Source organism: Coregonus clupeaformis, chromosome 26 (genome assembly GCF_020615455.1).
Source record: "Coregonus clupeaformis isolate EN_2021a chromosome 26, ASM2061545v1, whole genome shotgun sequence".
NCBI classification, from domain to species: Eukaryota; Metazoa; Chordata; class Actinopteri; order Salmoniformes; family Salmonidae; genus Coregonus; species Coregonus clupeaformis.
In genome coordinates, this window is record NC_059217.1 from 22,917,363 (window position 1) to 22,942,601 (window position 25,239).

The 25,239-nt window shown below is 39.0% G+C and overlaps 1 protein-coding gene and 1 long non-coding RNA gene across 4 annotated transcripts in view; both read left to right on the forward strand.

Annotated features, from left to right (window-relative positions):
- Positions 1-25,239, forward strand: part of LOC121540260 — a 208,506-nt gene that overhangs the window by 169,269 nt on the left and 13,998 nt on the right. For all 3 annotated transcript variants that reach the window (XR_005995470.2, XR_005995471.2, XR_005995469.2), the window contains 2 exons: positions 1,623-1,872; positions 9,536-9,643. This is a non-coding gene — a long non-coding RNA (uncharacterized LOC121540260). The remainder of the gene's footprint in view (positions 1-1,622; positions 1,873-9,535; positions 9,644-25,239) is intronic.
- On the forward strand, positions 5,327-7,332 carry LOC121540259 (transcription factor Sox-2). Its single transcript, XM_041848995.2, has one exon. The coding sequence runs from the start codon at positions 5,638-5,640 to the stop codon at positions 6,583-6,585; it is 948 nt and encodes a 315-aa protein (XP_041704929.1). The 5' UTR covers positions 5,327-5,637; the 3' UTR covers positions 6,586-7,332.

The following is a 25,239-nucleotide window of genomic DNA, read 5'->3' on the forward strand; positions in this document are numbered from 1 at the left end:
ACTAACAGTAAATCTGTTAATCCTCTTGACAATAATACTTAAAGCCAATATAATTTTCCTTGACTCACAATTGAGAGGAAGGAAAGTGTTTTGAAAGTGAGTTTTGAGAAAGACATGAAAGATTTTCAGATTACTGTTCGCTGCACTGATTTCAAACAAGGTGGAGGCAGTGGAACATTTTGTCACTCAACTCCTCCATAATATTCCTATCACCCGATTACTGTTTTTGTTGTTGTTATTAGACGTCCCCTGCATAATCTGTTCAACTCCCTCCCTTTTCTTAGGTGCACCTTGCAAGCTAATTAACATGGGTAGAATTTTGATTTAAGTCATTATTGCTCACACCTTTGCAGCAGCAGCACATTAGAGATTAACAGTGAACCATTGTCTATGAGAAGACAAAGCCCTTGCTGCCACTGGAGTGGATTAATGTCTGTATGGAGCTATAGGAAGGTAGGGGAAGCCAGTAATTCCTATAGAAAAGTAGACAAATGTAGAGCCACTGACTAACAACTTTCCCTGCCGAGACCTTTTGTCTTGAGATTCCTATTTTCTCTTCCAGCTCTCTGCCAGGAGTGATAAAGACCTTGAGTTTGGCCAAAGCCAAAGCTTAGGTGACATGGAGAGTAAATTCAGCCCTAATGATTGGTGATATGCAATATGTTTCCTTTGGCTAAACTTCCATGCTCCCTTTGTAACTCCTTAAGCACTTTATTGATTACCCATAGCTTAATTACAAATGGCATCAGCTGCAGATTGAATACGTTACTTTAAATGGCTATAGAGAAACCTTCTTATGCTCCCTGAATGCTACATTCAATCATCTCACTTAACTAATAATAATAATGCTATGTGAAATCCATGGTAACAAAACGATTGAGATTTTAAACCCATGTTATATGCAACTTTTAAGCTTCATTCAAAATCCGTAACCACAGTTCGTTTTATCATAGTCTAATGTAGCCTATCTCTCCAAAAAATGGTCAGTCTCATCCGCTTTCTCTCCAGTTTAAGGATTCAGCTTGTAAACGGTAGTTTGGGGGAATTGTTGATAATAATAATAATAATAATAATAATAATAATAATAATATGTATTAATATAATAATAATAATAATAATAATAATAATAATAATAATAATAATGTTCATCACCAACCTATAGCTAACATTTTGTTCAACCATTGCCAGCTTCTCCTGACATTGCAGTGAAGCCTACTTTCTGCAAACGAAAAAAATCTTTATCAAATCCCCATTCTATGCCTTTCAATAATAAACCAAGCCCATTACCTCACGGCAGCTTTTGTTTGCCCTATACAAGAGAGAACAAAATGGTTATTCAGGAGAACGCTTTAGATTTGTATTGTGGGTAGAATTCACAAAGAGCAGCGTTATTGTATTAAAAAGAACCATCTGTATCAGAAACAATGGCTTCAAATTATCTCTGAATACCCACGGAAAAAAATATAAAGCTTTTCCTTCTCATTATGTGCGGGGTGGGGGGTGGGGGGGGGGTGAAGCAGACTTGGTATAACTGACTTTTGTTGTTCTTGATGCATTCTTCTCTTTTTAAATCGGCCCCTTTTCAGATTGTGTGTAGCCATAAACGGCTTTTCTTGTTACAGGGGTAGCGAGCAAAAGACCAGCGTTCAGCGAGGAGCCTGAGCGGCTGTACGCTGAAGTAGGAGCACTGGCTTTTGGAAAAATCTGCGGACTACCGGGCGAGTAAAGAGAGAGAGAAAGCCTACCGCTGTTTCGGTCGAGCAGAGAACGAGATCTCCGGCGGCTGAAGAGTGGTTCTTGAATCGGACAGATACGGTTCCATCCTCTTTTCTGCCAATCACGCAAAGATGAGGACAACACCCAAACTGGCACGTAAGTAGCATTGCAGTAGAGAGTGGTCCGGGGACAGTGAAAAGCAGCCTGCGCCCATATGCAGTGCACTGCAGTGTGATAGAGTATCGCATTATGAGCTTCAGTGGTTCGTGGTTTCTTTTGCCATTGGGTTCTCGGACATAATTTAAAGCTTGCTCAACACTCGCAAACATTAGATTTCAAGTAGATTTCTATTATAACTATCCATCATGTAAGTGTTTAGTGGTTTGGTCTGTTTTTGTACTGGCTTTGTTTGTTTTGTTGACTACTGTTTAGGATTTGTCCCATTATATATTTTTTGACATTTTGTTATACAATTCTCCTCATTCCTCAGCAGAAGTAGCTTAATGTTTGACATTTAAACACTGTTCTTAATATTTTTCAAGATTTATTGATTTGGCCTTGAACTGGGCTACTTGAGAGTAGGCTGTCAACCATAAATATTGAAACATCACACTTGTCAAATGATTGTTCCAAAGTAAATGTTTAATATGTATTCATTAATTTCTGAGTTTATACTGATTTATAGTTTGAAGTTAAAGAGCAATATACCAAATTAGAGAACAAAAATGTTTGTTGGTAAAGTTAAGTTAGTCTAACTAAATTAGGTTTAAAATTGCACTCTTTAACCATCCACAATCCCTGTTCCTTGGGTATTTCATAGGCTATATGTATTGAGTGCTCATAAGGTAATATTTTCTTTGGTGTAGGCCTACTGCTCTCCAATCACTAGCACGGCACCTAGTGGACAATAATATGAAGTTTAGAGATTCATCATTCTATCATTTTTCTTACCTTGAAGTCTCTCTCTCTCTCTCTCTCTCTCTCTCTTTCTCTCTCTGTCTCGCTGAGAAAAGGAAGTATATGTTTAAAAAGTAAACCCATTGATTAAATAAACATATTACATCCAATTAGTAATGCCAGTGCTGGTTATGTTGGATTATATTGAGTAAATATGGATATTTAGGACTATAGTGTGATCGAAGATATAATGAGTTAGGCTATAGGCCTAAGGGTTATTATGGGAGATATAATGAGTTAGGCTATAGGCCTAAAGGTTATTATGGCAGGCATGTTTTTATATCGGGTCAAATGTCAATTTTGAAAGGGAGCAATGACTACATTTTCCAGAAGAGTGGGCTATAGGCTTTTAAAAAAACTATTTAAAACAAATTCCCTCTATAAGATATTTTCACACTCGTTATATTCAAGAGTTGATAGGAATGGGCCTGAATTTAATGAGAAACAACTTGTTTTTATTAAAACAATTATTTGCTATGAATTGCAGTGTTTTGCTTTCTAGTTTATACATAAATAAAATAGCCTATACATTGTTTTATCGTGGCTTTTGCTGTCGAGCCTTCTTTACAAATATGTTTTTTTTTTATGGTGTAAGTAGTAGTAATTGCTTTGGTCTCTCGAGTGGTCAAATGGTGTTTCCCGCAATTCGGTTAGTTGTCAAATAGTTTGCAAATTCCAAATGCAGGGAAATTCCAGTTAAGGATTCTTAAAGATATTGCAGACTCCCAGCCTTTCCCCCCCCCCCCTTATCATAAACAGATAATTATTACAAATAGCGGGGAACACACTCAAATGCAGAAAGAGAAGTGGCTATTTCAAACTTGCATTATAATGTTCTGCGGTATCTCCACATCTCACCCAATTACTCAAAAGTGAAACCTTTTGAATATGGTGGTAATAAACTGTTTACCATTTTTTATATCATTCAAATAGGTGGTGATGTTTGGTTGAATCAAATGTACAAAATAGGCATAGGCTATAATTATTATATTAATATTATAGGTTAAGCGTTGTAGATTTAAGATGTTATAAGCATTCGCTCAAAACAGTGTGTCCTAAAAATACAATCTCTTCAGTGTCAAGTTTCTCAATACATTTATGTAGGCTATATGCCTATTTGTTGCTTTTCCAGCATCTCCAGCATCATTGCCAACTGTTTTACTATAAGCGTGAACGTATGAATATAATGAGCCTTCTAAACCTGTAGTTGGTAGCCTATACAAGTTATATAATTAGGCTACGGTGCACAACAGAACAAACTAGCATAAGCTATAACAGTGTTCCATGACACCTTTTAGGTTCATAAATGTGTGAAGGCTATTTGCTATTGTCACTTTCGCCAGCAGACGGCGCTGATGGCATGTAACAACGGGCTTCATCTGTCTGTGTGGCTGATACAACCTTTTGGAACTAGCCTACATGTGAATTCATATATGCATAAACACGTGCTTTTACTGGACACATATTAGGCTTGTTATTGTATTTCGCTTCTCATATTCATCAGCTTTTGTAGCTCACAGTAACGTAAATTATCCATCAGATATGCCTATAAAACATTTTCCAAGCCTATAGGAGTTGTAACCATGCCAATTGTTGATGTTATAAATTGAAAACCTATGGGCAAAATTGCCTGTTATTTTGGCCTATCATTGAAGTGGTGACCACTCTTGGTCATATTGTTTGTGAGTAAACTTTTATTACAATATAATTTTTCATGTCTTGTGATGAAGTGAATTTCAACAACAAATATATTAACAACGGAATGTAGTCTTGCTTTTGTTCGGGCTGATGTACTGACAACACCCGAAACAAAACTACTTATTTGTGATGGGCATGTCTTCGTTTTCTGTTGGCATTCAACTTCAGTTCAATTGAAGCTCATCCATTTAAACAATGGGGAAACAGCTAAGATTATCTTTCCCCTTTTCAGTGCAAAAACCGAGCTGAACTTGCTGATCGATTCCTTAACTCAAAACACTTATATTTATTTCATGGATTGCTACACATCGCCTAATTACTAATAAAGAATAATGTCACCCTGATTGCTAATAGCTTACTACAACTAGACTACTACTTTCACAACTATTACTTCAACTGTCACAATAGGCCTAATGATAATTAAGTGATTATTATAAACAAACATGATGTAGGCTAGGATATTTGTATGTGTATGTTTTGATTGATTTATGCTCCATTTTCTTTTGCCCCTTTTTTGTCGTTGAACATTTAAAAAAATCACAATATAGCCTAAATAGCAAATTTGATATAAAGCTACATTTAACATTTGATTCTGTGAAAATAAAATGTCGAATGAAGTTGAATATGTTATGAATTATGCTTCCCAAAAACGTTTGAACTGGCTTACAATAGTAGCCTATAAAAGTTTTAAAAGCTGAATTGGTCCGATATGCTGTTTACTTAACAACATAAATGTATCCTACTGTATAAGTTCTGGAGCTTGTGTTCATTCGATTTTCAGTAAGAAGCACTTAAAGTTTGCCATCCTAGTGTAATGTTCCCACTTTAAGCACTTGCAATAATACATATATAGCTTCTATTGGTTGATAACCGCAGCTTCTGCCTCAGTGCTCCACCACTGACCGCGAGTAACCCCGCCCCTTTATGCTAAATAAAAGACACAATCCTGGCCGAGGGAACAGTCGCTCTGTGATTGGTCAGGTAAAAAGGCATTTATTCCCTGACAGCCTTCATCACATGAATGGTTGTCTATTAACTTGTTCAAAAAGTATCAGGACTTGTCAAGGCTCTGGCGAAGAGGGAAAAGTAGTTTGTTGTTTCTTTGAGACGAAGAGAGAAGTTTTTGGACACAGCAGGACCTACTGGCTGAAGGCAAAAGACGTTTACTATTTCTGAAAAGTTACTGAAAACGACAAGGTAACTACAGCTACCTTTGGGTTGGACTTTTTTCACTGGTCGGGCGAGTTTCATAAAAATCTGTTTATAATGTATAACATGATGGAAACTGAACTGAAACCAACCGCACCCCAGACAAATTCTGGCGGTACGGGGAATTCAAATTCATCTGGAAACAACCAGAAAAACAGTCCGGACCGAGTCAAGAGACCCATGAATGCCTTCATGGTTTGGTCGAGGGGACAACGAAGAAAGATGGCACAGGAAAACCCCAAAATGCACAATTCGGAAATAAGCAAAAGACTTGGGGCCGAGTGGAAGCTTCTATCCGAGAGCGAAAAGCGACCTTTCATTGACGAAGCGAAGCGTCTCCGGGCTCTCCACATGAAGGAACATCCGGATTACAAATACAGACCCCGGAGGAAAACCAAGACGCTGATGAAGAAGGACAAGTATACTCTGCCAGGTGGGCTTCTTGCGCCGGGCGGCAATGCCATGGGCGCTGGAGTGGGGGTAGGGGGAGGCTTGGGCGGTGGGGTTAATCAAAGGATGGACAGTTACGCACATATGAACGGCTGGACCAATGGAGGTTATGGCATGATGCAGGAGCAGCTTGGCTACGGGCAGCACCCTGGTTTAAACGCTCACAACACCGCGCAGATGCAGCAAATGCACCGCTATGACATGAGCGCACTTCAGTACAACTCCATGACAAACTCCCAGACCTACATGAACGGATCACCCACGTATAGCATGTCATACTCACAGCAGAGCACTCCTGGAATGACTCTGGGCTCCATGGGTTCGGTGGTCAAGTCAGAGTCCAGTTGCAGTCCCCCCATAGTCACGTCGTCGTCTCACTCAAGGGGTGCTCCGTGTCAGACTGGAGACCTACGGGACATGATCAGTATGTACTTACCGGGTGCTGAGGTGCCGGAGCAAACTGCCCAAAGCAGACTCCATATGTCCCAACATTACCAGAGCGCACCTGTACCAGGCACGACGATTAATGGCACACTCCCATTATCACATATGTAAATAAACTTTAATAAGAGAAACTGGACTACTCTGGACTATTTTTGTACAGACATTTTTGGGTGGTAAAAGTTGTACAGAACTCAAGGAAAGAACACAACTTTTTTCTAGAAAGTTTTTCAATGGTGTATGAGTTTGGAAAGTAGAAAGTGGGAGAGTCTCAATCAGATGTTTTATTATTGCAATCACCTTTTGTACAGTATTTATATATATAAAAAAACATAACAATCAGATGTAATGTTCGTAAACTACAAGAGGTTACATTTTTATAAACTGAAATTCTGCTGAAAATAAAATTGCAGAATTGAAATTGAGTTCAAGATGCTCCTAAAACTGCAAACATTGGAATAGCGGGAGTAGGCCTATAAGCAAAGCAGGTAAATGTTTCTCCTCAAGGGTCATTAGTACTAAACCATTTTAATTTCTTTAATAAAATAAGAATAAGCAGAAACCTTTTCTTACAGGTTAAGCATAATTGTTAATTTATATTTTGTCTCCCACTTTTCATCTGTTAGAGGTATGAAGTTTGTGTTCCTTATTTTACAATTGATGTATATTTACTGTGACATTTTAAGTTTTTATTTCACATTTCATTCCCGTAGTTGTATTTTAAAATGTGGTCTGTACGCAGCAGCCAACACTCCATGTATATATATTCGAACTAATATCATCATTATAACAGTTACAATTTCAGCGGAGTTTTTTCAATATGCAGTTTGAAATGAATAAATTTTTGAAATTTGGATACTTGAAATTGTATGAGTTTTGATTTTATTTATCATTTAATTCATTAGATAAGATTGTCATCCACACTCAATTTGTTGTGGATTGTCGATGTTTTGTATTGCATTTATGTTATTCAAGTTGCATCAATATTTATTAATCACATCATATGTCAGAACTTGATAGTCTTTAATATTATGTCATATTTATTTATTTTTACAATCCAAGGACACACAGGCATATAGCCTAATTAAGCTATCATAACATGCTAAGTCTTAAATCATATCTCATCAGAACTATCAACAAAAACAAAATCAAACCACATCATTTTATTGTGCTTGCATGTGTGTATGCTTCTGTGTCAAAACACACGCGTGCATGCCTGTTTCTTTGTCATGTTAAATCTTTAGATGATTAAGACTCAGGTTAACGACGTTTTTCATTTTTTTGTGAAATGAGCTATGCCCTAAGGATTACAAAGGACAACCGCGTGCGAAAGTTTGTTGCCTCTAACCCTATGCTTTGAGGGGAAGATAATTCGCCCAAAATGTTGAAGATTCTCACCAGGTAGTCGTTCATTTTATATTTTTCATTAATCAATACACACATCATTTGTATTTAATTATCATTCTAATTGAGAATCGGTTTGGTGCATGCATATCATTTCATAGGCTATGCCTACTGATTTGAATGAGTTAAGTTTACCTCTCATGTATCAGAAAACAAGTGTGACAACATAAACGCAGAGACAGTCCATGTGAGCTGGATTATGAAGGCATGTTTCTAGTTTGGATAATATGAAGGCATGTTTGTGGTATGGATAATTTAAAATTAATAACATTGAGGCTCTTGATATATGAATAAAGATAGACCCTACTGAGCAACAACGAAAATAATATAATATTTAATAAATAGGCCTGTTATAGGCCTACTTGTCTTGAAATCATGCATTCTCCACATCTAATTAAGAGCATTTTTCATTGTTCTGTTTATTGTCGCTCCATATCAGGCCTAATTGTATTATTCGTTTAATTTAAATTGTTCGACTGGCTAGCACTTAATGTAGCCTGTTTAATGATTAAATCAAATGGAAAGTATTTCTGCAAAGAATCAAAAGACCCAAACAGCGCAAATAAATTTCACTCAGAGGCCTATAGCCTAAATATCTCCATATTTGAGTAGGCATTGAATTCACTGTTTAGTTCATGTCGATGGGCATAACTTCATTTCTCAAAATTAGCCCTGGATGAGATTACGGTCCATCCATTGAACATAACGTTTGAAATCTGGGGGTGTTAAAATAAGAACATTTGAACTGCAGAGGTAGATTAGCACTGTTGCTTGCCCAGGCTGGGAAGCTTCTATGAGACTAGGTCTCAGGGGAGAGGAGCTCACATTAACCGCTAAATTAATATTTGACGAGGGCTCATTCCAAAGTATTATTCCGAAAAACGTGTCCCTATAACGAACTTTCAAGAGGTCAGGGAGCAGTGGTTCAATTAATTATTTATACAAGCAGTACCTATAATTGGTTGTAATAGCTGAACATGTTTGATAAACTAGGATGTTGAAAGGTCGAGAGTGTTAGGGTTGTAATTTTAATTTAATGGCAGCACGAAAGCCCTATGTGATCATATGCTTGCCTATATATCCTTTGAGTATGAGCGTTTAGCTTTACTTACATTCATGTTTTTGGAGATTGGGAGAAACGACAGATATGCTTTTTATCTTTAAAGTATATTGCAAATATGTAAGTGGAAAACATTCATGAAAATATAAATGGAGCGGGGCGACTAGGTTATATTCCTAATAGTTTTGATAAGGTAAAGGGCATTTACTATTAGCCAAATAATTATATTAGGCTACTGAACTACTCTTGAATTTAAGACTTTTATGTTGGACTTTCATTAAGAGACTCCCGTTTTCTACACATTGAATAAGGGATATCAGGCTTGGACTATTCCCTGGAGGAGCAGTGATCTGTCAATGAATCCCCTTGTTGGGCCACAACATAGGAGAGAAGGATAAAAGATGAGTGTTTAAATGTATTTTCAATTGCGTGATTTAATCTCTAAGCGCTCAATAGCGCGCCTAGATTCAAACGCTGCTGGTTTGTGTTCAACCCTCTAATGTTTTGAATGATTGGATATGGTCCCTTTTGTTGTAAATGGCACTACCGAGTACACACGTAAAACATAGACAACTAAATATATCGTTTTGTGTGATTTAGGATAACAACGCCGTATAAGAAGAGGACCCAATTCTTCCAAAAGGCCTTGATTTTGCTCCGCCGCGGTCCGCGCAGAGGCTGCCGCAGCTATATGGACAGCAACAGGTGGTAAGCGCTCTATGTTTTGCTCATAGTAAAACTCCTCAGATATTATATTTTGATATCTTTTTGAAATGACACGCTCTTCCTGGAAAGTAATAATCACAACATATGAGGGCCCATCATGTATAAACACATGTTCATATCTAGTGTCCAGATCTTATTCAAAGTAAGATATGCGTAAAGAGACCTCAATATTTAATCAGATAGGCCAATAAGTTATATAATATTTCTATATCAGTTGTTGTGTATCAATTGATAAATTATATACAAACGTCAGAGATGTGTCCTGTAGCTCAGTTGGTAGAGCATGGCGCTTGCAACGCCAGGGTTGTGGGTTCGTTTCCCACGGGGGGCCAGTATGAAAATGTATGCACTCACTAACTGTAAGTCGCTCTGGATAAGAGCGTCTGCTAAATGACTAAATTGTAAATGTGTCCCAAAGTGTTATCGGTATTTGCTATTCGGGATGCTTAGGACGTCTTAACTCTGACGTTACCCCATCGACGTTGACATTTAAAATTGTTAGGATAAGGGTTTAGTGTACTAGATTGGTAAATAGAGCATTTCATTTGCTCCATGTTCCTCCTTGTCTAATATTTTGTTAGACACACCATGTGCGAGAGTAGCCTATGTGTTCCTAAAACGTATTATTCAGAGACTAAAACATATTTAAGGAAATCTGGATAAAAGTCATGGCATGGTAGGCTACACAATAGGCATAGGCCTATACACATATGCACTATAAGCCAACCCCTTTATTTCCTTTGGTGGCATAGTGGATTTTGAAGAGATTATATTTAATTAAGTATTATTATTGTTCATGTTGTTTAATAGTTGTTGATGTTTTTATGCACTTATTATTTAGTCTGGAAAATATTAGGACTAGGTCTATGTCTCGTTATTGGAGCACTAGTCAGTGATAGCATAAAGAAAACGACTTTTGCCTAAAGAAAACGACTTTTGCCTAAAGTAACGTTTTTTCTCGCTTTATCTTCTGTAGTTTTTGAGGAGTTGGGGGTTGTAGTGGGCGGGTATCTTTCGGGGGATGCAGCATTGTGAGATTCGTTGAATTGAAAACTGTCAGAGATGTCGTCTATTTTAACAGGGGTTTCAGGGGTGGATGGCAGTCGCTCCCTGATCCAGTGCAGGTGTAGGGGAGCAGGGGGATGGGGGTCTCGCGGTCTCTGCGCAGCCAAAATGCTCATTCTGTTCAATAGACCACACACTGTCAGCCAGCATGCCATCATCTCTGCGCCTCTCACACATTCTCAGTGCAGTGCAGGATTTACCGAGCGGAGCGCATGCACTTTACAGCTCGCCAGAAGATATACACAAGCGTGGGCCGGAATGACTCTTAGGATTGTTATTGTATTTTCCTGTGTTTTTATCACTTATGTTTGATAATAAAAGGTTTATAGCAATATCAAAATGTGTGCTTTGAGAACAGATCATATCCTACATTATTTAAAACATTCTTCAAGTTATTTTCTGTGGAAATTATTTGTCACATGCATACATATTTATTGTGGTTTGATTGATATACTGTGATCATGGTATAGTCTGTTATTAATAACAATCAAATGTTTAACCCTTCTATTCTCAACCATCACCATGGCCACTTAGTTGTTTTCGATTGTGGAAACACCCTAATTTAATGGATGGTGGGTTTTAAATTCTAAAACTGCGACCCTAAACTCATTACATATTCTGGCGTCTATGGGATTAGAACGGGAACCACTGTTCAATGGATAAGTAGGCACTACCAATGTGCTAGTAAATACAGTATCCCACTGGGCACACACTGGTTGAATCAACGTTGTTTCCATGTCATTTCAATGAAATTACGTTGAACCACCTTGGAATAGAGGTTGAATTGACATCTGTGCCCAGTGGGATACCCCCGTACTCAAGTTGCTATGGAGGTATCTGGCACTTGACTATAATTCTAATCAAACCGCGGGACGTAGCTCTGATAAGACACAACAGTTGGTCTCTCACGTTTCACTATTTCAGTGACTCAAGTTGTGAGTTGTGCTGTGTTTTATTGATAAAAAAAATAATCAAACTAACACTTTTGAGGGAGAAATTGAGAGTATTTGTTGCTGGTTGAATTTAACATAGCTCTGCATATATCAGGTTATTCACAGCATAGTGCATGCTTTTCCAATGATGGGATGCAGTAGGTTAAACACGAACTGCTGTTATCTGAATCATATTAGAAGATTATACTTTTTATGATGAAGCATGTCACTATGTATCATAGTTTATACAAACACAGATTGGGCCTATTTTAGAAAGGAACAAAACTGCTGAAAGTGGCAGGCCTATCTCAAATGTAAATATACACATTGTTTTATAGCTAATTCGAGTTAATACACTCTCAATGACAGGATCACAGCGTATAATTGGCCTTTTTTTCCTGAACAACAATATAAATCACCATCTCTTTATTATTTAGGCTAATAACGTCAAACGCTTCGCTGGATTGGCTCCGACAGTGAATACCTTTTCTCTGTGCAGTGTTGTTGGGTTGGGAACAATGCACATCTAATTGTGGAGTTTTCAGAAGCTGCATGGCCACTGCAAGTGAACAGCAAATATATAACTTAGAGCAGACGACACGACCACTGTCCATATAGACTTCACCATTTGTGACCCAAATGTATCTATTCTAAGAAGGGGAACATATTCTATTGATACTATTTATGCCATTAAATATACCATTAACATGATTTGCGCTTTACTGCTCTCTGCCCCTACCCCTTCAAAGAGATTAAACAAACACTTTGACCGGTTGCCTACTAGTAAAGTAAAACATTTGTAAGTCTTGATGGGCAACATTGTCATTGTGTGATGGGAAATAAGGCTGAGCGGACTTGGAATACTTTAGTTTCACTTTAGGGACATTCTGTCTGTCAGGCTTCTGGTCTTTACTACAACATGTATAGTAGGTCTACCGCAGTCTGTCACGCAACAGGTGATAACGGACTGCTACATGATAGGCTGAGTACATTTTAATCGGAAAGCGGCGCACTTTATTGGTTAGTCTATTATTGTGGGGAAACAAAGTTTACCCATGCGCCACAATAGTGGCGGGGCAAGTGTTTCTTCTTTTCCACAGCTATTGGTCCGTCCACCCATGCCTAGAACAATATATTCTTTGATGCAGCGGTGCAGCCAGCAGGGGTGTGCAGTACGATGCAGATCAAGCTCAAGCTTTATGGAACACTGGCATAGCCTGGGAAACAAACGAGGCGAGGAGCTCAGCGTGGGGTGGGGAGCAGGATGCCTGTTTCAGACAGTTTTTAATAGTTGTGCTTCTGTGTCGATGCTTCCCTTCAGGCCTTTAACCAAAAACACATCCACTGTGACTAGCTTTTGCAAACCTGATAAATAACATTGCGAATCACTATGCATGATTAAAGCTTAGGCCTACAACAAGTTGTAAAAAGTTATTTGTTAATGTTTCATGATATACTAGAAGCTTTTCAAAAAAATTTTTTTAAGTCGGTTGTTTAATAATAGCATAGCTTCATTATAAGCATACAAATTTAGAAATATCACTCTTCCATTTAGCACCTTTTACGCACAGATTTATGCACATGTTTAGCCTATTGCAAGCATCAGTTGGTGACAAATATTACAGTATATATCTAACCTGTTAACATCTATAGGCCTACATCTTGGCACTATGGGACGTCAGAGACACTGAGGGTCTGAATGCTGCATCTGGCTCACACAGCGTTTACTAGGCTTTCTAGGCTAAAAACTTAATATGATGGGCCTACCAACTAATGCAATTTGAATATAAAATGCCATGACTTGCATGTCTTACAAAATCATCCAACTTAAGTTTTAGTTTGGTTTGTTTCGTTAAAAGTGTGATGTTTACTCCAAGTCGTTCTAAAATCATATATGTGACATTGTTGGACTATATATGTGACGTTCGACATACTTTTTGGGTAAATCATCAGCAGACGAAACGGGAACTTCTCTGTCATTTCCCAGTAGTGGCAATGGCCGACAGCAATGCACTGACTTCCCCAACAGCAGAACTCATTGTTCACTTAATTCCTTCACAATTTCAGGCTTCATGCACCCCATATTGATCAAGGACCACATTATAAGCATCTGGGTAACCCATTTCGAGATTTTAGAAAAATAAATAAATTAGAAAGTAAAAAGAAAATATGTATTATCTTTAGATAGTTCAGTCATTCAATGTCAGCGTATAGACCTGTATCTATAGCCAATATCAGTTTGAACTTTGAAACGGTAGGCCCAATGAAAAGTTTAGTCTTATCCAACTTTATCAATATGTTTATCCCTGTGGCTGATCGAGAGTGTGTGTGGAAATACATCTACGACAGCAGCTCGTTCGCTAGCGGCTGACTTTCTGTATGCTTTAGAACGAAGTATTTACAAAAGTTTGTCTGAGTACTGAAAGGGCCAGACAAAGGACAATCAAAATGAGAATATATATATAGGAATAGCCGACCAAATCTTTAAGTAACCTATTCAGGAATGTGAGAGACATCAATCAACGTGTTAGAGGAAGCTCCATCAAATAGGCCTGCTCTGACATAAAAAAATAAAGATTGTTGGGCTTAATAATAAACAACACGCATAATTATTCCTTCCAAATGTTTCTCCCAAATGTGTGAAATGCTGAGAGTATGACACAAACGAACCAACATCCTCTACAAAGTCAAATTATGATACAAGCAGAGAGGCTGAAAAATGTAATTAGTTCACCCTTAATCATTGATCATAAAAAATGGTTGTGTTAAATATACTCAATTACACGCATGACTTCCCTCAAACAGTACATTATATCCTCCAACTACTTGTCTATTCAATCACTACCGACAGAACTGGAAAGTCGATTATGTTGAATCCATATGTTTCTATGGATTGCATCACCCTAATTAATACTCAAGAGTGGTCCGTGGCTCACAGTTTTTGAATGGTCCCTCTCCTGTTGCTCTGACAGAAACAGTTCTGGAATGGAAAAGCGGGTCCTGTAAATGTTTTTATCTAGAGACCATCCAAGGCGTTTTTCTGTGACTGATAATGATGCACGACTCAAATGCGACAGGGATCTGTCTGCACGGTGTAAACAATATCCTGGCTGGGGCTGACACTCACTTTTGGGAAATATTATTCATATATTGTTCAAAATGTTTACTGTGCGACCACACATGGTTTTTAAACTCATAAGACAGTGAATAATAATACTACTAACAAAATAATATAATAATAACCTATGAATTATTTTGTTATAAAACTTTACACTGTATTGGATTTTGGGAGCTGCGTTTAGTAAATATAGGGCAATGAAACAGACGGGATTGGAACTTGGAAGTATGCTGTTTTGGGCGCTACTCGGTCACTGCATTTGATTATAAATAAGAAGAGTTCACACGCTGATCGAGTGACGAAGGGGAACAAGCGAACCATTTTAATCAGGTGGCATCTTTCTATCGGGGAGATCAGAGCTCCGTCACTCACGAGCTCATCATTGTGTCGTCGTCGTCGTCGTCGTCGTCGTCCCCCCCGCGAAATGACATCTCCCTCAGAAAAGCGAATAGTGGCTGGATGAAATTTCGCTGTCTCTGAAACGAGTTCTGTAGCCTACCTACCACAAGTAAAACCAACCGTCTGCTTCAAGAGACATTTTTCATTAGGCTATCACAGAGAGAGAGAGAGAGGTTGAACTGAATTGAATTGGAAAGAGAGAGAGAGAGTCCCTGCTTTGTTAATTGGGCCACAGGAAAAAAAGTTTGTAATTTTTTCTAGCCCTTATTTAATATAACCTTCCATGATATTTTCTGTTTGGTATAGTTACATAAGACAAAAGGTTACTTAAGCCAAAAATTAAAGGAGAGTAGTATTATGCAAACATCTAGCAACCCAAAGGTTGTGTGTTCGAATCACATCATGGACAACTTTAGCATTTTAGCTAATTAGAAAATTTGCAACTACTTACTAATTTGTAGCTACTTTGCAACTACTTAGCATGTAAGCTAACCCTTCCTTTAACCCTATCTTTAACCCCTAACCCCAATGCTTAATTTGTAAATCGGGTGGTGCTGGAAGAAAAAGTGAGCCAAGAGGGGGGAGGGGCTCTGAGGTACCAGAACGCATGACAAAAAAAAACTTTATAATAAAGCATTGCATGCATATCATCGCTTTTGTGCTATACATAGAGCAGTAGAGTAGAGGCATTATTTTTTTAAGCCTAGGGTCAAGGAAATAATTTGCCTTTTATAAACGCATTTCATGCAATTCTACATAATTTTAGATGACTGGAGACATTATAATAATATTTTTTAATACCTCACAAATGATCGAAATGACAGGCTACTTTAACACTGACAAACTGATAATCTGAGATCAATAAAAAACGACTTTGTCATAGGCCTAGCTGTGTGGAGACATATTGTACAATATGAGGAGGAAATTATACTCCTAACGCTTTCCAGTTTCACTGACTCGCCCAATGATGCGCAGCTAACTCACCAGCGATGGCAGATGCGCTCCTGCCAAAACCCTATCCCTCTCTTGTTTTACTTTGTAAAACAATGCTGTTCGCTCAATAGGCCTATTTGGAAGTTGATAGCATATTTGGTAGCCTACAGACAAATTACTATTCTATTTTCAGCAGAATCCATTTGCTTTCCAACATGTGTTTTCCCACAATTGTATTTGAAATATTATGAAAGGCCTGTTTTGGCTGCATGCTGTTCACTGTCATTTTGCTGCACGTTTCCAACTGTAGGCACACAATCCACAGCTAGGCATTTATTTTTTTTAACAAGCTATTGATCCTCTGTGGCTAAATTATAGGTCTACTCCTGGTGTAGTATTCATCATTATTTATTTTATTTCTGAACAGACAGCAGTAATTCTATAACGTTGGCAAATGTATTTAAATGTATCGAGGGTGCTGCGGCACCTCCAGCACCCTTCCTGCGGCTATGAGGAAATAAATGATGAAGTGCAACACTGCAGAGATTGAAGTTGCAGGGTTATGTCTATCAGAGAGAGACCCTAGAAAGCGAATCTCATTCTAGCTATGTGAGAGATACAGGCGCACTTCTCTCTCTCACCACAGCAATGGCCACGCGTTGGTCTATACAGGCTACAATGTTGCCAAACCATAAACCCGGGCTGGCCGAACACGAATCCATTCTTAGAATATCAGGTACGTTTTCACATAACGTTTTTTAGGGGGCAGGAGAATTACAGAGGAGGCAACTTGATTGATTGAACTTAACTCTGATTGATTTTATTATTGTTTTTACATTACAAACAGTGAAAATTGTTTTTCATGCCAAGAGAGGTACTGGATCCTGGCAAATGGGTTCCGGAAAGAAACAGTCCAAAATTTAGAGGAGCCGGATCCTGTTCTGCAGGATCCAGCTCAAATTAGGCACTGCCTAACCCTAACCTTAACCCCTAACACTAACCCAGTGTCTCCCAAACTCGGTCCTCTGGACCCCAAGGGGTGCATGTTTAGTTTTTTTCCCTAACACTGCACAGCTGATTCAAAGCTTGATGATTAGTTGATTATTTGAATCAGCTGTGTAGTGCTAGGGAAAAAAACAAAATGTGCACCCCCTGTGGTCCCGAGGACCGAGTTTGGGAAACCCTGCCCTAACCCCTAGCCTAGCTAATGTAGGCCACACATATTTAAAATTGTAAGATCTCATACGAATTATGTAACATATCATATGAAATGGATGATGGACATCCACAAATTAATACATACCAGACTAAACATAACATATCATATTAATTGGAGCGAGACACATTTACGTTTACTATGTTAAGTCGACTCCTGGGTCCTGGTTGTAAATGTCCATAGTTGTAGGCCTAGAAGTAAACAGTAATGCCCTCTATTTCCATGGCTCATTGCTCAACTCATGAAGTGTAATGGCCATATGAAGCAAGGCCACAAAGTTGGCATGGTGTCAGACCAAGTTATGACTTCAAGAGGAGATGAAGATCCAGGACAGCTGGACCACTCTTATTGATTTTTTGACAGGTTGTGTCATTTAAAGTTTTGCCTGATTATAAGCGGGACATTAACCCATTAGCACTTTCCACTGCGCGTGCATCCAACCACAATCAGAACATCACTACATCACACAGTCGCCCCGGGCGAGACTGCACTCAGGGTGTGGAGATCAGACGTTAATATAATCGATTCTTGAGGTAATAAAGTGTAGATTAAAGTATCCAGTTAGAACAACGTTTTCGCAGTCTACTTAGCTGTATTTGGTCGTACTTAGCTGTATTTGGTCGTGCATTGCGCTGAAAAATGCGTTAGCGCTCGCGAAGTGACCATTCATGTAAAACGCGAAACATTGCTGTCCACAAGGAGGGCATTCTGAGAAATGGAAAATTAATTAAGAAAATGATCAATTGATCAAATCATTACTTGACAGGGAATGGAAAAGAAAACATTTGAAAAGTGCAGTTATTGATTAATCGTCTTCTTGATTAGGACTATTTGTGTCAGCTTTCACTACAAGCAGACTCAAATTCCTCAATGCTCTAGTTGTCAGGACTTTTGATTGTCTTGAGCTCTAGGCCAGTGTAAGAAGCAGCTCAAAGGATGACCCTTAGGCGATTATGTAGCCTTCCATTGGATACAGTAAAATATCAAACCACTCTTTATTCTGTAATTCTGAGCAAAGCGTTTGAGAGGACTGCTCAATAAACAAGTTCAGTCGTCACTTTCTAAAAGGTCGCATAAAAAATACACACACAATATTTCAAAATAGAGTATTGTCTATCAGGGTTGGGGTCAATTCCGTTTTCAATTCAGGAAGTGCATTTAAAGTTAATGAATGAATTGAAAAATCCTCGTACAAAACAAGTGTTGAAAACTGAATTGATCCCAACCTCTTTATCCATAAGTATCACAAAAGTGTATAAAGTCAACATAAGTGAGTGTTATGAAATTGTGGTTTAATAAGAGAACGACGTTGATGTTCTTTCAGAATAGTGTGATTATACAAATCAGTATTTGTAAGTTCCCCTTTTGATGGTCCAGTTTGTTGAAGCAGTATGAGTGGAAGTTTACTCTGAATCTTGGACAGGAATAATCACTAAACACAAAGATTAGGGAGACTCGAATATCGTTTTATTCAGCCTACTTTTATTCACATTTATAGACAATAAAAATGGAAAGACAGCAATGGAATTCAATAACAGTTATGCAGACATGAGGAGGGGGGCAGAGTGGGACTTGACTACATTAATACTACAAGAAATAGCACAAAAACATAGCCAACTCCTCCAAAACAACAACAACAACAACAAAAAACAACCACAGCTATAGTTATATAAACAAATGATAATTTTGTAAATAATAAATGATAATTATATCAATATAATTAGCGATTACATAACACAGTTGAAGAAATCCTATCTAAATGCTAAATAAATCACAATAGGTACCCTATAAAAAGGACATTCAGAGAAAATAAGGAAATGAAACTTTTTTGCCCAGTAGATTATGGAGAGAAGATTTGGTCCCACTAGTTTCAGTAGCCTAAGTAGGATAAAGCTTGGAGTGTCCCGTCACCGTGGAAACTGCCAGAACAATTCAGTTGAAGTTTGAGGAGGTCAGCTTGCAGGGTCAACAGCTCCAACCTGCCTGTGCCAACTTCTGTTGGGCTGGGGACGTTTTAGTGGGCGTGTTAGCCTCGGCCTAGCCCTGGGTGGTAAGCAATTCTAAGTCTGATATACATTTTTTGAGTCAGTTCGCAGCCTAGGCTCTCCAGGTGGCCTGTGAAATCGATTTTAACCCTGTGACCCTGTCTAGCAGAGGCATGAATGACAACCTGAGTAAGAATTTAGTTGGCACTGACAGATCTCCACAGATTTCAGTAAGGGGTGGGAGGGGAGGGGGAAGGTGGGTTATGGGTGTGCTAGAAGTGCTCATTAAAAGTTTTCAGCAGTTAGGAAAGAGTTGGTGTGTGTGTGTGTGTGTGTTTGCAGCACAGAGCTGCTGTTCTATTTAATCAGCTTAGGGTTGTGTCAGTTTGTTGCGTTACATGTCACTGGAGTTCACCGATCTATACAGAAGATTGACAGTATTTTTTTAGAGATGTTTGATTGAGAGCCATTTGCCAATAGATTGTTGTGAAGTTATCAGGGTGTTCATGCAGTCCCCATTTGCCCTCTTCACTTGATCAATGAAACCACAAAAAAATAACAGAAATAAACCACACAAATAAATTATATATATACACTACCTGTCAAAAGTTTGGACACACCTACTCATTCAAGGGTTTTTCTTTATTTTTACAAGTTCTTACATTGTAGAATAATAGTGAAGACATCAAAACTATGACATTACACATATGGAATCATGTAGTAACCACATAAAAAAAAAAATATCAAAATATATTTTATATTTGAGATTCTTCAAATAGCCACACTTTGCCTTGATGACAGCTTTGCACACTCTTGGCATTCTCTCAACCAGCTTCACGAGGTAGTCACCTGGAATGCATTTCAATTAACAGGTGTGCCTTTTTAAAAGTTCATTTGTGGAATTTCTTTCCTTCTTAATGCATCTGAGACAATCAGTTGTGTCATGACAAGGTAGGGGGGAATACAGAAGATAGCCCTATTTGGTAAAATACCAAATCCATATTATGGCAAGAACAGCTCAAATAAGCAAAGAGAAACGACAGTTCATCATTACTTTAAGACATGAAGGTCAGTCAATACGGGACATTTCAAGAACTTTGAAAGTTTCTTCAAGTGCAGTCGCAAAAACCATCAAGCGTTATGATGAAACTGGCTCTCATGAGGACCGCCACAGGAATGGAAGACCCAGAGATACCTCTGCTGCAGAGGATAAGTTCATTAGAGTTACCAGCCTCAGAAATTGCAGCCCAAATAAATGCTTCACAGAGTTCAAGTCACAGACACATCTCAACATCAACTGTTCAGAGGGGACTGTGTGAATCAGGCCTTCATGGTTGAATTGCTGCAAAGAAACCACTACTAAAGGACACCAATAAGAAGAAGAGACCTGCTTGGGCCAAGAAACACGAGAAATGGACATTAGACCGGTGGAAATGTGTTCTTTGGTCTGGAGTCCAAATTTGAGATTTTTGGTTCCAACCGCCATGTCTTTGTGAGACGCGGTGTGGGTGAACGGATGATCTCCACATGTGTATTTCCCACCATAAAGCATGGAGGAGGAGGTGTTATGGTGTGGGGGTGCTTTGCTGGTGACACTGTCTGTGATTTATTTAGAATTCAAGGCACACTTAACCAGCATGGCTACCACAGCATTCTGCAGCGATACGCCATCCCATCTGGTTTGGGCTTAGTGTAAGGTCTATTTTACCAAGAAGGAGAGTGATGGAGTGCTGCATCAGATGACCTGGCCTCCACAATCCCCTGACCTCAACCCAATTGAGATGGTTTGGGATGAGTCGGACGGCAGAGTGAAGGAAAAGCTGCCAGCAAGTGCTCAGCATATGTTGGAACTCCTTCAAGACTGTTGGAAAAGCATTCCAGGTGAAGCTGTTTGAGAGAATGCCAAGAGTGTGCAAAGCTGTCATCAAGGCAAAGGGTGGCTATTTGAAGAATCTCAAATATAAAACATATTTTGATTTGTTTAACACTTTTTTGGTTACTACATTATTCCGTATGTGTTATTTCATAGTTTTGATGTCTTCACTATTATTCTACAATGTAAAAAATAGTAAAAATAAAGAAAAACACTTGAATGAGTAGGTGTGTCCAAACTTTTGGCTGGCACTGTATATATATATATATATATATATATATTGTTGTCATACTGAGTTGTCTATTAAATCAATTACGTTAATACATATCTCTATATTTAATGATGAACTTAACTGATCGAGTGTACATAAGTTAGTAAAATATAAATATTCAACCTTCGCACTACCAATGTTTTTAGAATGGTCATGTATGCTTATGACTTTGAAACCATTGATTTTCCATGACATAGTTCCGTTTGGTTACACGTCATCCCATGTGGATTGAGGATATGGTTTCCTCCCTCAGAGGATAGAGGAGCTCATGGCCCTGCAAAAAAGTGTCAACTTGTTCAGTGATTTTGAAATGGTCAAGGAGAGTCCCACAGGACATGTGTGAATAAAGGGCAGCTCTTCACAGCCTATTTCTGCTGTCTCTTTGGTCCTGGATATAACCCATGGCCTCCCAAATGATGCCATTTGTGTTAAACAGATTGATACTCTCTAGAGGGTGGTGTGTGTGTGGGTGTGGGTGTGTGTGTGAGAGACAGATAGTGTTGAGGGAGGACACTAGTCTGAGTGCCTGAGGATGCTATTGTGATTGATTGAATTTGATTGTTTGAGTGGGACCTTCATGATGCTTCTGAGAGCTGGTATCAACTCAACAGTTTTCCTCTTCCAGTAGGGAAGAGAGTGTATCCCTATAACTGGAAAAACGCTTGCTTGTTATTTGGAGGAGATGACACTCATGGAGTGTTTCACTATTATTTTCAAACTGAATGGATTCAGCAACAGTATCCTAAATTTGAACTCAGTCCAGAGGAAGAACCTCTCTTGGTTTAGCCTCTTGTCTAATCAATCACCCACAAAAGAGGCCTGAGTCATGTGTTCCTATGCAAATGTTTCTGTAAACACTGAAGGGTAAGCACAGAGCTAACCTTACATTCTCTGTGTCTTATAACTCCATTCTAATGGAAAACCTGTCAATCCCTCTCTCCACATCATTCAGATACCAATACCAACATGGCCACATCATTCAGATACCAATACCAACATGACCACATCATTTAGATACCAATACCAACATGACCACATCATTCATGTCTTCTGCAATTACACAACTGTTTGTCATTAAGATATGTAATGCCTATAATAATATCTGCCACATTTAGACGCTGTTCCTAGTAATGTTTCAGTATTTGTTTGTTAAAATGTGAAAGGGGGATTTTACACGGTCAGATCTCCATGTTGATGTGTTGTTGGGGAAGGACAGGCGAGTTAGCGTCAGAGACTAACAGTGTAAGTGCCAGGTCCACTTGTAGAGGCTTAATGAAAAGTGTTTGTGGCAGTAGCAATATATTTCTGATTACCTTTTGGATTTATTGGTCGCACTCAGTTGTGTGCCTGTGTGAGTATGCGCACACGTGCTTGTGTGTGATTTAATGAGGGATTATTTTGGCAAGTTGGCATTACTCATCAGTGTCATGGCAGTTTTGTTTCAAAAGTGCTGGTGCTGGAGAAAGAGGGAATTTGGCCCATCAGCAGTGTGATGTCAGCATTGACGAGACAACAAAAGAGAGCTCCAAATCCATGGCGTTTGCAGCATTATGGGGGCCCAGTCTGGGCTGAACATAGCCCCTCTTTTCACTGGGACAAACATACTAGCGTACAGCTAGCTAGAGCTCTGTCAGAGAGTGCAATGCACACACACAACAGGACTTCTGCTTTTCAACCCTGTTTATTCATCATATCCTCCACAAACATAGGCTTTATCTATCTAAGGAGAATATCTTGGGGGAATGTTAATGATAAGGAAGTTGTTTTTTGATAGAGTTATGGTCAATTAGCTGACACTTCCATAGCATCCAAAGCAACACACAATATCAGTAAAGCCTATGCATACAGTGCATTCGGAAAGTATTCAGAACCCTTGACTTTTTCCACATTTTGTTACGTTACAGCCTTATTCTGGATTAAATTGTTTTTTCCCCCTCATCAATCTACACACAATACCCCATAATGACAAAGCAAAAACAGGTTTTTAGATTTTTTTGCAAATTTATCAAAAAGAAAAAACGGAAATGTTACATTTACATAAGTATTTAGACCCTTGACTCAGTACTTTGATGAAGCACCTTTGGCAGCGATTACAGCCTCAAGTCTTCTTGGGTATGACGCTACAAGCTTGGCACACCTGTATTTGGGGAGTTTCTCCCATTCTTCTCTGCAGATCCTCTCAAGGTCTGTCAGGTTGGATGGGGAGCGTCACTGCACAGCTATTTTCGGATCTCCCCAGAGATGTTCGATCGGGTTCAAGTCCGGGCTCTGGCTGGGCCACTCAAGGACATTCAGAGACTTGTCCCGAAGCCATACCTGCGTTGTCTTGGCTGTGTACTTAGGGTCGTTGTGCTGTTGGAAGGTGAACCTTCACCCAAGTCTGAGGTCCTAAGCGCTCTGGAGCAGGTTTTCATCAAGGATCTCTCTGTACTTTGCTTTGTTCAACATTACCTCGATCCTGGCTAGTCTCTCAGTCCCTGCTGCTGAAAAACATCCCCACAGCATGATGCTGCCACCAACATGCTTCACTGTAGGGATGGTGCCAGGTTTCCTCCAGACGTGACACTTGGCATTCAGGCCAAAGAGTTCAATCTTGGTTTCATCAGATCAGCGAATCTTGTTGCTCATGTTCAGAGTCCTTTAGGTGCCTTTGGCAAACTCCAAGCGGGTTGTCATGTGCCTTTTACAAAGGAGTGGCTTCCGTCTGGCCACTCTACCATAAAGGCCTGATTGGTGGAGTGCTGCAGAGATGGTTGTCTTTCTGGAAGGTTCTCCCATCTCCACAGAGGAACTCTGGAGCTCTGTCAGAGTGACCATCGGGTTCTTGATCACCTCCCTGACCATTGCCCTTCTCCCCCAATTGCTCAGTTTTGCCGGGCGGCCAGCTCTAGGAAGAGTCTTGTCTTGGTGCTTCCAAACTTCTTCCATTTAAGAATGATGAAGGCCACTGTGTTCTTGGGGACCTTCAATGTTGCAGAAATGTTTTGGTACCCTTGCCCAGATCTGTGCATCGACACAATCCTGTCTCAGAGCTCTACAAACAATTTATTTCGACCTCATGGCTTGGTTTTTGCTCTGACATGCTCTGTCAACTGTGGTACCTTCTATAGACAGGTGTGCCTTTCCAAATCATGTCCAATCAATTTAATTTACCACAGGTGGACTCCAATCAAGTTGTAGAAACATCTCAAGGATGATCAATGGAAACAGGATGCACCTGAGCTCAAATTCGAGTCTCATAGTAAAGGGTCTGAATACTTATGTAAATAACGTATTTCTGTTTAATAAATGTGCTAATATTTCTACAAACCTGTTTTCGCTTTGTCATTATGGGGTATTGTGTGTAGATTGATGAGAACAAAAAAATATTTTATCAATTTTCAAATAAGGCTGTAACGTAACAAAATGGGGAAAAAGGGAAGGAGTCTGAATACTTTCCAAATGCACTCTATGTATGAAAAATTTGATATTGTGTGGGTAAATGATATACAAACAGTGATCACGTGGCTCAAACTTTGAAAATACAATACAAATGTTCATTGTTCACGTTCAGAGCTGTGACATCCTGAAAATGAACCTTTTGATTCGCTGCTCCTGTCCTTCAACTGTAACAGAATAAATGGATAATCAAAGTAGGCACACACCTCTGTTTATTTAATGCTTTGGCTAGGACACTGTAAAGCCACCTGCAGTTCTCCTTGCAAATTAGAATTACATGTTGGCACAAAAACAACTAGCATACTGTCTGAAGCAGAGGCACTCAAAGAAAACACGATCACTATGCAT

Bases quoted from the DNA above. Each gene is read 5' to 3' on its own strand.
- LOC121540259 (XM_041848995.2), top strand. From the start codon at position 5,638: ATGTATAACATGATGGAAACTGAACTGAAACCAACCGCACCCCAGACA.